This window comes from Nicotiana attenuata, unplaced genomic scaffold (assembly GCF_001879085.1).
Source record: "Nicotiana attenuata strain UT unplaced genomic scaffold, NIATTr2, whole genome shotgun sequence".
Taxonomy (NCBI): Eukaryota; Viridiplantae; Streptophyta; class Magnoliopsida; order Solanales; family Solanaceae; genus Nicotiana; species Nicotiana attenuata.
This window is the reverse complement of record NW_017674741.1, coordinates 45469-57661: the sequence shown is the minus strand read 5'-3', so window position 1 is coordinate 57661 and position 12193 is coordinate 45469. Positions and strand designations below refer to the sequence as shown.

Genomic DNA, 12193 nt, shown 5'->3' with positions numbered 1-12193 from the left:
TATCAGTAGGTATCCCAAGTCTTGTTCAGGTTCTTGGATAGCCCTTTTCTGTTCCAGGCTTCCAGCATGAAAGAAGTTCAGCAGCTCTTTTTCCATAGCCCACTTTGATTCCAAAAGTTAAGGCACATCTGCCAAATCTGTGCAGATATAGAGCAATGTAGGAAAAGATTAACTGATCAGTATTGTGCAGATATTCTAGAAGTTCAGCAGCTCTTTTTCCATTGCCCTGCCCTCTCCAGATTAACTGATCAGTATTGTTAAGATAAAAGATTAAAAATTTTGTAATATTTCTAACTTCCCAGTCATTATGATTTATTCTAGAGAGAACATTCCAACTATTACCCTCCCTGCTTTATGCTAAAGTAAGTTTGATATCTTAAGCTAGATCGTAAAGAACATGTTATAGGAGCTGCAAAAACCAACTGGTATAGGTGCAAATATGACGGTTACTGATGCACTAAAACCAACTAGGGATTGAGTTGTTGCATCTGTGCAACCAATGGAGAAATCACTAGGGCAGTCTAACTTTCATACAAAAATCTGCCACCCCCCCCTCCCCTTTAGAAGTTTGCAAAGCATAATAATACAAAAAGTTCAAACATCTATGAAATGAATGCTATCTATCCACTGTCATTCCAGCTAAGTTAAATCATATTCATATATAGTTCTTGGCATCAACAAGTATAATTCTAAACCGAATAAGCTAAAAATAAGCAATATTAATACCTCGAATGAGTTGGCCTTCTTTGTTGCTATCAGTAGATGGACGACGGATTGGTTGCAAAGTTGCTCGCTGTGCAGAAGAAGCTTCTCCGGAAGAATTATCACCCAATGCTGCTAGAATAATATTAGCACCAATATCAATTCCTGAACGCTGAAGTCGTGCAAGGACATCTGCAACAACTTCTTGACGGATAGTTGCCTTTTGTTCCTCAATTTTCTCCTCCATCCTTTGTATCTTCTCCTCCATTTTTTGTAGAGAATCGGAAAAAATATAATTGCTTAATGATCGGAAATAATATCACACAAATCTTGCTGACAACAAAAAATCACATGTAGTACTATCACATGCTCCTAAGTTTTTTTTTGAATAAGAGCAGATGTATGTAACAATCATTCAACAACAATAGTTCAATTCTATAACAAATATGCAAGATGTAAGGCTATGCAAAGGCATTTTCAATAGCTAGTCACGTAGCTCATCCTTGAATACTCTAGCATGACATTTGCCTTAAGCCAGAGGGACAAATTGATGAGGTCTAAATCATGTGGCCACTCCACAAGATATCTATCAATTTTAACTAAGTAGATATTGGTAGAATAAGGTGATCTATAAAGTCAATGACATCTCCATGAATTTGGAATGACAAATCGAAGAAAAAAGGATCGTTTTTTTCTATCTTAGCCTTTCACGCTCTCATTTTTCTCGGTTGCCCTTCTTATTTTGTTGTGCCCCTCATTGGATCATTCACATTCCATACTCAATGTGAAAAGAAGCAAACATGCATATTCGTATATATAGTTTTGGAACAAAAGCACTTCGAGAAAATTAAAGTAAGTAGTACGCATGAATAGGACTTGGTGAGACCTATCGCTAGCATTGTCCAAAGATTAGACTAAGACAAACCTCTTTTCGTAGTAACCGACCTCTCTGGATCATGTGGTTCACTTTGCTGTGCTGATGTTATACTTAATATATAAATCATGCTAATTAATACATGAAAAAGGTTGTAACTTACAAAATTTGAATACTGAGTAGTGACCAGTTATGTTTCCTTTGACAAAGCCTACTATTGTGTCATCTGTAGAAGATGTATTAGCGCTACTGTAGGAGTAAAAATATAGCTTAACATTAGAAATATATATGTCTGACTACAATCATTAAAACAACATTATATATTTCTAAATACCTAGAATATTAGTTCAAGCAAATAATATGCCTTTTCTTAGAAAACCCAGAAGAAAATAAAGCCAACATCATTCACTGATACTTTTACCTAGTTAAGTTTACCAAATAAGCAACTGTAGTATTACCAATCAACAAGAATACCATAAATCCATCTCCCTTAGCTTTCTCTAATGTAACAGCAGCCACATTTCCCTCTATGTATAGTGTAAAAGGAAGCAAAATCATTGCTGCTATTGGAGCCATGTATAATAACAGATTCATTGAGTGTAATTTCTCAGCTTCAAATGTTAAAAGCAACCCTTGAACCACAGATTTCAAAGCTCTCCCAGCAGTTGAACCAATAAACATCAAGAACCCAAATAAATGAAACAATGGCTCACTATTACTAGCCAAAACAATACCAAGAACCACAGGAACAAGAGCCAAATAAACCTCAACTGGCATATCAATAACAAAGCTAATTTCGTTACCAGGTACCTTTTCTTTGAACATAGGCAGGATAGAAAATAAGAACTAACAAAAATAGAAAGGAAAGAGAAAAGATGAGAGGAGTCGAACAGTAGCAGAGAAATCAGAAGAGGAAGAGAAGAGAAAAAAGAGAAGAAGCAGAAGAAGAGAAGAGAAGAAGAGAAATTTACCTACTTTAGGGCAGAAAAGCGTAGACCCCTCCCCTCGCCTTGATTTTGCGCTTTAAGCGAGAAGCGCTCGCTTTTAATAACACTGCTTTAGACATGAGACTTTTAGGAGCTTTCAGGATTAATATAGCATTCAAGCAGCATCAATATTTAAATCAACTACTCTACATACGACTACCACACAAGAAACTAAGAAATGGCATCGAACGATACTACTTTACACATAACTACTTTAATATTATGGCTTCTACCTTCCTGGATTGATGCAACTTTTCTCTATTTGTTGATTAGTTCACGCACTCCTAATCTGGAAATGAAACAAGCACAAAAAATGATTCAAATTCAGCGACCCAACACTCCTAATATGGAAATGAAAACAAGCATTAAAAATGATTCAAATTCAACTACCCAATTGATTCAACGATGAACAAGTGCAATAACACTTAACAGAACAAGCGTGCTGGCCTGCTGTAGTAGCATTAAATTTAACACTTAACAGAACAAGTTCAAATGTGCAATAACAGTAGCATATGTTTTACTTTTATGCTATGCTCTTACAATTTAACTGTTTATATAGATTGCCAATTGGATGAAGGCATCAATAACTTGTTCAGCAGTTGAAACTGATCCAAAACCACTTGGCCCTGGTCTGCCTGTTATCAACTTCAACATTTTCTCACCCTAAATTCACACACACACACACACAATTAATTAGAACAAGTAAGAAAAGACTCTAATTTCTGATATTATATCCTGAGAATAAGGTAGAAACCAATCTGGTAGAAAATATAAAGAATGGATAGTTGAAGAAATTAATTAATAAAGACAAGATTCAAATTAGGGGCAAACCATAAATCTAAATACCCATAAAGGAACAGAGCTTGGGCAGCAGTAAATAAGCCAAATAAACTTCAGAATACTCGTATCGAGTGAAATAAAAGAAACCAAACTTTGTCATGGCTTACAGCTAGCAAATCAGTAGCAGAATACTCCATGCATTCCCACGTATAAATGATTTTCAGAATAACGAACAAGATAACGAACATCGATAGCAAACATCAAATCTCATGGTCTCTAACACAAAATCAAAACCTAACAAACAAATCCCCCAATTTCGCAAACTAAAAATCACAAAATATATCGCATAATATAGACAAAACAGAAGCAAAATAATGGGTTTATCAGAAATATTATCAAAGAAAGAAAATAGAAGGAACAATGAAATAATTTTTCAGACTAGGGAAGAAGAAAGCGAAAATCGAACAATAATAGCAAACATAGAACAGGGTAAAAAATCAAAGCCTACCTCGGAGATTGTGGTATGTTAGCCGATAATGGTCATCCTTCATCGGAGCCGGTCACAGAGTTCGTCGGTGCTTCTACGTTGAAGAACAGAGAAAGCTAAGCGGTGTCTGAGATATTGGGGGAGTCTGCTTGAAGTCGATGAGTTAGTTTTACATATTAGAGTTATTAAAATATTAGTAGGGTCCACTACTTTTGTTTTTTAATAAATACCTAGGAGGGAAAGTATGGAGGGATATTAAACCGTTCCTATAGCATTTTATTTCACAAACCGTTCCCACAAACAATCCTATTGTATCGCATATAAAAACCGTCTCTATATCTTTACTTATAGTAACGGTTTCTAAACTATTGGAACGGTTATTGTTCAGAAGTGTTCAGAAGCCTTTTGACTCTATTTGGGACGGTTAAAACCGTTCCAAAGGATGATCTACTGTAACAGTTACAGAACCGTTGCCCAAAAACCGTTCTAATAAGCTCGTTTTCTAGTAATGTATGGAAAATAGAGGTTATTTTATTGAGAAATAGGCCATTATGCAAATTGAAGTGGGCCATTGGCTAAGATATCTCAGTAATCGTACATTGGAAAGAAATAATTATGAACATTCGTAGTTTGCTTTAAGTTGAGCGCAGTTTTTTAAAATAAATCGAGGTATGCCATACACAAATAAAAATCCATATGCTGTGGCCCTCACATTAATATTAACTTAGTATAGAAAACACCTTTGAATATCCGTAGCTTGCTTAGGCACGTTTTATAATAAATCATTGTGGCTATGGGTACGGTTCCCGTGGCATAGTCATGATATCTAATTCCCAAATTCGGGTGGGCATTTCATGTGACCCGATTATAACAACTTCGAATAATATTAAAATAAACATATCGCGAATCGCGGGTGCATTTCATGTAGCATGGTTTGCGGTGTGTTCCAAAACGGCAAGTGTACGACAATCATAACTTGTTCAAGAAATAATTCCATAAATCCTAAAAGCGGTTTAAAATAAATAAAAACGGTTATAAAGTTAAAAATGCACCATAGGTTTAAAACATGTAATTAATTAGATAATTAGGCCAATTTTAATAGTTTAAGCGACCATACTCGAACCACGGAACCCGGATAAGCCTAATACCTTCTCCCGGGTTAACAGAATTTCTTATCTAGAATTTCTAGTTCATAGACTTTTTATAATTTCCTCGATTTGGGATTTTAAAATAAACCGGTGACTTGGGACACCAAATAAACTATTCCAAGTGGCGACTCTGAAAAATAAATAAAATAATTTCATTTCGATTAATGTCACTTTAATTGGAAAAACTCCCTTATATCCCCTCTCGGGCGGGTAAAAAGGAGGTGTGACAGCTCTGACGACTCTGCTGGGGATAAAGAACCCAGAACATTTGGTTCAGAGTTCAAGAATTCGAGCTTAGAATAACTGTTATAGTTGGCTTTTATTTACTCTCTGATTTTTATATGTTTGAACCTAATGTGCTAAATGCTGCCTTTTACCGCTTTGATATTGTTTGAACTATATATAAATTGTTACGAAACCCTCCTCTCTCTGAGTCTTCTAAATCATCTGGGAAGTGTGCATTTCGTGTAACTTCTTTTCTGTTAGAGTCATATCCCAATTTTAGAACGAGGTTCGGACAAGTTGCAAAGCCGGTGAAGCTTCTGTATTCCCGGTACGCTGCCCCCTCCCCCCTCGGCTCGAGCTGTCCGCTCGGGTAAGCCAGGTCTAGAACAATACACCCAGGAATTTAAACCTAGTATAACATAGCTTCATGCCGGATCCCTAGTAGGAAGGCCTGTTTGCATCACGTGCATTTGACTTTGGGGACTCAACACAGGGGTTGGGTCCGTCTAGGACAGGTGTACCCAAATTAAAAAGACCATCCTGATGCATCTTACGTGCTACTTGCGCATCTGTTTGTTTCGGCTTGCATGTTGACCGAATTCTAGAATAGGGAAAGAAAAACAAAAAAAAAAGAAAATCAAAAAAATCAAAAAAAAAAATGAGAGGTAGGTATTTAGAAAATTCTGAAACTCTGCCGAAATTCTGAAAAAAGAAAAGTCATTTCAAAATAAACCAAAATTTTCAAGTACCATGTTTCCCTGTTCCGTCAAAACTGGCCGAACTACGCGGGTCTGATTCTCACCGGATGTGAGATACGTAGGCAAACCTCGTCAGTTCCGGCCCACAATTTCAAAAAAAAAATCCAAAATATTTTCCTTTATTCCTTCTTTAGAAAAGTCTTTCTTTTACACCCCAATTTACAAAAATCCAAAAATATTTTCCTTTACTTCCTTCTTTATGAAAGTCTTTCTTTGAGACACCAATTTTTTTTAAAAAAAAATCCAAAAATATTTTCTTTTAATTTCTTCTAAAAATCCAAAAATATTTTCATTTTTCTTTAGAAATTTTTCTTTCAAAAATTGAAAAGAAAATTCAAGATTCAAAAATATTTTCTTTAGAAGTCTTTCTTTCACAATTTTAACATAAAAGTCCAAAAATCCTAAGATATTTTCTTTCTTCTTTAGAAGTTTTTCTTTCGAAATTCAAAAAAAAATATCGAAATCAAAAAATATTTTCTTTCTTCTTTATATGTCTTTCTTTTGAAAAAAGGCCAAAATCCAAAAAAAAAAGTTAGTTTATTTACTTTATTCCTAATCTTCCCGAACTATGCAAGATCTGATTCATGTTCCCACATGATACGTAGGCAACCCACATCAGGGTCGATCGAATGGTTTAAAAAAAAAAGAAACAAAAAAGAAGAGAGAAAATAAAGAAAAGAGAAAAAAAAAAAAGAAGAGTGACCATTCTAACATGTTGTTTGTTTTGAATTGTGAAGAAAGTTGAGATGGTCGGTTTGTGGTAAGCTAGAAACACATCCATAATTCACAAGATCCAAGGGAAAAATGCCAATGACAACTGATATCGAAGCTGTTACTAGTGCTCAAGAGACTCAGGGTCGGAGGGTTCAACAAGAGTCTACTGTGGTTGAGGAAAATGGAATACTGAAACAGCAAATGACCAAAATGTGTCAAGCATGAGCCAACGGTCAAGGGCCGCCCTTTTCTATTCATGGTTTCCCAGAGTTCTCACCCATCTCGACTACCACCATTCCGGTCTCATTGCCTGATCAATCCTGTCCATCCGGGTTCAGTCCTTATCCCAATTATACGACTACAGCTGGAACTTCTGTTGCATGCTCTCAAAGTTTTCCATTGACAACCAATCAGATAACCACTACTGTTATGCCTGTCTTCACCGTCCCACAGCCGATAGTGGTAAAGAGGAAAACTCATGAGTCACAGTTTGCCACCCAGCAAGAATAGTCCCACTCTCCTCAGCACCACTCGTACTTGTTTGATCTTCCTGCAAACATTGAGAAGCCTGCCCGAAAGATGGCACAAGAAGAAATGACCCAAAAAGTGAAAAACTTAGAACAACGATTGAAAAACATGCAAGGGTTGGCAGGTCAGAAGAGTATTGCCTTCAAGGATCTATGTATGTTCCCCGATGTCCACTTGCCACCTGGTTTCAAGATTCCCAAATTTGAAAAGTATGATGGACATGGAGATCCCATAGCCCACTTGAAAAGATATTACAATCAACTAAGAGGTGCGGGAGGAAAGGAAGAATTACTGATGGCTTATTTTGGGGAAAGCCTCACGGGAGTAGCCTCCGAATGGTTTATGGATCAAGACACATCTCGCTGGTATGTCTGGGATGACATGGCACAGGCCTTTGTCAAACAGTTCCAATAGTACATTGACATCGCACCAGACCGCAATTCCCTTTCAGACCTGAAGAAGAAACCAACTGAAAGTTTCAGGGAATATGCCATTAAATGGAGAGAGCAAGCAGCTAGAGTTAGGCCACCCATGGATGACCATGAGCTAATCTCTGTCTTTCTTCAGGATCAAGAGCCAGATTATTTTCAAAACATGATGTCCACAGTGGGAAAATCCTTCTCGGAAGCAATCAAAATGGAGAAAATGGTTGAAAATGGCCTTAAGACAGGCAGAATTATTAGTCAAGCAGCTCTCAAAGCTGCAACTCAGGCTGTCCAAATTGAATCTGGTGACACGAATGAGATGGATGAAGAAATCATGATGACATCAGGGTCAAGAAGAGGTCCTAGGAGAACGTCTCGAAGGTATGACCAGCCTCGTATGTTTTCCGATAACTCCACTGAGCGTTACTATCCACCTCAGAACCCACAATACTCTGTTGCTCCACCTCATTATGTTGTCCAGCCACCAAAACACCCTAGAAGGCGAGCACGAGCATCACAAAATCTCCACCAACCTTCACAAAATTTTCAGGTGCCCTATAACCCACATCCAAGCCAGGGATATAGAAGGGAACAAAGGTTGAAAGATAATTTTACACCAATAGGAGAGTCCTACGCAAGCTTATTTGAGAAGTTAAAGCGTTATGACATGATTGCACCCATTCCTCCAAATCATGTGGACCCACGTGCGAGAAGATTTGACCCTTCTAAAAGGTGTGAATATCATTCCAATGCCCAGGGGCACAATGTTGAAAGTTGTCGGGATTTGAAAAGAGAAATAGAAAGGATGATCTAGGAAAAACTGATTGTGATCCAAGACAGTGACACCCAGAATATCATGCGGAATCCTTTACCTGCACATGATGATGCACACTTTGTGGGGATGATGCCTGGTGACATGGAGTATGAGAATCCTCTCGGGAACTTTCCGCCTGAAATTGGAGAAGGCCATGGTGATTCGGATGAGCAAATTTGTGGCTAAATGTCAAGCTTAGCAATTGAAAAGTCATTCTCTCCTCACTGGGAAGGAATCTTGGTAGCTTGTTTTGATGTTTTTTCTGTTATCTGGGTTATTTCGGGGTTGTGATCCAGATTTTATTTGTTTTATTGAGTCAAACCCTTCTATCCCTCTATTCTGTTTGTGTGAGTCTTGTCTGTCTGTTCTGTTGCTATTTTCATTATCCAGGTTATTTTAGGGTTATAACTCGGATTTTAGGTTGTTTGTCTTGTCGTCAAACCCTTTCATCCTTTACTCAATGAAATACACCTTGTCCTTTTGTGTCATTCTGTTCCTAGTTCTTTTCTCGCTAGTTCTAATGACATGACATGCATGCGGAAATTTTGGCCAGATCTTAGAAACTAATTTAATCTGGAGTTGGATAACTAAAATAAAGAAGAAAAAAATACTTTTGAGGATGAATAAAGAGTTGAAATACTTTGGAATTAAGGTTGAGTAAAATTCACCTTCAAATCATTGTGAAGATCGGGCTTGAGAATGTTTAATCATTTGAAGTTTGTTGGAAAGTTTGACATTAAGGGATGGAAAGTGTCTTGTGACCACGAAACACCAAGAAGACAGGCATGTTCATCAATGATGTGATCGCGACAGGATACTATAATTGGCGTTCTCGAGGCTGGGAGACCCTTTTTCCGCTACCCAAAACACTTTATACCCTTTGTCTCCCCTTTGAGCCTGTGTTATTTTCTTTGACCACCCTCTTTTGGAATCAAAGTTAGAGTCAAGAGTCAAAAAAAATAAAAAATAAATAAATAAATGAAAAAAAAAGGAAAAGGAAAGAAAACAAAAAAAAAGTCCATGTCCCAAGAGTACAAACTGGGGCAATTCTTGGAACGTTCAAATGAAAAAATGAAGAAGAAAAGAACTGTCGAAAGTCCATGCCCTCAGAAGATAGAAGCTGGGGCAAACAAAAGAAAAAAAAAGAGAAAAAAAAAGAAGAAAAAAAAAGAAAAAGAAAAGGAAAAAGACAGAGGAAAGAAAGTTGAAAAATAGTTAGGTCAAATGTTTTAACTACGTTAGACCTGATTCCTTTAAAAAGGGATACGTAGGCAGCCTCACGGTTCAGTCCAACCAAATAAGAATTCAAAAAAAAATCCCAAAAATCCCCAATAGCTGAAACTGGGGCAGAGATTTTATTTCACTTTTGAAAGAGTCGATTCCAAGAGTTGTAAGTCTACAACCCCTAATTTTGAGTCTACGTTGAGCCTTCATGCCGACCCTTCTTTCCAACCCTGTACAAAAACCTTCCAAATAAAGACCTCCTGATCAGCCTTCAAGAATGCCAAGGGACGCATGCAATGAGCAACAGTTGTCACGCGTCATAGAACACTGTCAAGTTGCTTACACAAGAAAGCAAAAGAAAAAGAAAAATAAAAGAAAATGAGAGAGTCTTACTAGTGAAAACCCTCACGGGCACTGTAAGGCGACGGTAAGAAGAGATAAAATAAATGAGAGAGACTTGTTGCTGAAAACCTCTCAGGGCACCACTAGTCGAAAATGAGTCATGAAGCTGATGCAAAGGATTGGCACGAACAAACCCGACTTCAAGGTCATAGTAATGGTAAAGGGAAAGATCAAATCCGTTTGATAGATTAGGTCGTTGAGTCCAAAATGCATTTCATGATCATTAAAAAAATAAAAATAAATAAAAAAAACTCTTCCTTTTGTCCTCCCTGATAGGGACATTTCTCGTTGATACTTGTTTCATTGCATCATTTTGTCCTTCACTCTAGAGTCAGTCCTTGTCAAAACAAGCAAGAAAAGATTTCAAAATCTGCTACCAGCTTTTCAATTGCACAAAGTAAATTTGGCCAGCATACTCGGTTGTTACTGTCAACGTGCCTTGAGGATTCATGCAAAGGCTCCCCCAAAAGACTCTTGTCAGCCTACTTGGCGCAAGCAAAGATAACTTGTGATTTTCTCTGACAGACAAATTGCTCAAAAAGCAGGAAGTCATTCAAGATATCAGAAAAGGTCACCTAAGCAAAGATCTCCAGTTGGAATAAGGCTGATTGAGCCGCAAATACAAATGGTACTGGGTGTAAAACAATCAGAGTGGGTGTAGAACAAAAGTCTCTTGAGACCGATTCAAGCTGATCGAGCAAAAGCCAAACTACCAAAGATCAAGGCCACAAACCGACCACCACCTTTTAAAACTGACAAAATTTTCTTTGTTTGAAACAGGAACAAAGCAGTGAAGAGAAAGTGGTACAAAAAAAACAAAAAAAAAACCAAAAAAAAAAACAAAAAAAAGGATGGAAAAAGAAAAGAAAAAAGGAGAGCCGCTGAAGGGAAGTTTCTCAAATCTTTGCCTTTATTCGTCTTGTTAATATGCATAAAATCATGCCATTGCTCTTTACATTTTCCTCCTAGGGTAATACATCCTAGTCTGATGGATTTTTCTCTCAATAGAAATCTTAGTCTGATGAATCTTTCTCCTAAGATAGAAAACCTAGTCTGATGAATTTTCTCCTAGGATAGAAGTCTTAGTCTGATGAATCTTTCTCCTACGATAACAAAAAAAACCTAGTCTGATGAATCTTTCTCCTAGGATAAACATCTTAGTCTGACGAATTTTTCTCCTAAGATAAGAAAACCTAGTCTGATGAACTTTCTCCTAGGATAGAAATCTTAGTCTGATGAATTTTTCTCCTAAGATGCAAAAGATAAATAACCTAGTCTGATGAATCTTTCTCCTAGGATAAACGTCTTAGTCTGATGAATCTTTCTCCTAAGATAGAAAACCTAGTCAGATAAATCTTTCTCCTAGGATAAACGTCTTAGTCTGATGAATTTTTCTCCTAAGATAGAAGACCTAGTTTGATGTCTCCTAGGATCAAAATCTTAGTCTGATGAATCTTTCTCCTAAGATAGAAAACCTAGTCTGATGAATCTTTCTCCTAGGATAAACGTCTTAGTCTGATGAATTTTTCTCCTAAGATAGAAGACCTAGTCTGATGAATTTTCTTCTAGGATAAGAAATCTTAGTCTGATGAATCTTTCTCCTAAGATAGTAAACCTAGTCTGATGAACTTTTCTCCTAGGACCAAAATCTTAGTCTGATGAATCTTTCTGCTAAGATAATAAATTAGAAAACCTAGTCTGATGAACTCTCTCCTAGGGTAGATGTCTTAGTCTGATGAATTTTTCTCCTAAGATATAAAAACCTAGTTTGGTGGATTTTCTCCTAGAAAATTAAAAAAAAAAAAAAGAGGATGTCTCGAAGAGAAAAAAATGATGATTTTTCTAAAAAAAAAAAACTCATTCTTGGTTCATTTTAGCATAGGTACACAAGTCAGTAGTCTCACTTTCCAACATAGGGTCTCCACTCCCTAGTCTGCTTTTCCAACGTAGGGTCTCCACTCCCTAGTGCAATTTATTTCAGACACAGGGTCCACTCCCTAGTCTCTTGTCCAACATAGGGTCTCCACTCCCTGGTTGATTTCATTATAGATATAGGGCTCCACTCCCTAATCTCTTTTACCCAAGGATACACAATCCCGATTTTAATTGCTTTCAATAAAGAAATA

General features: G+C 37.0%; 1 protein-coding gene across 1 annotated transcript; it reads right to left on the bottom strand.

Moving 5' to 3' along the window:
• Positions 1-1993: 1993 nt before the first annotated feature.
• Positions 1994-3539, bottom strand: LOC109219203 (probable sugar phosphate/phosphate translocator At1g12500). The gene is made up of 3 exons (XM_019383646.1): positions 3510-3539; positions 3127-3225; positions 1994-2422 (listed from the first exon to the last, which is right to left on the bottom strand). Exons 1-3 carry the CDS (start codon positions 3537-3539, stop codon positions 1994-1996), a joined length of 558 nt encoding a protein of 185 aa, XP_019239191.1.
• Between the last annotated feature and the right edge of the window lie 8654 nt (positions 3540-12193).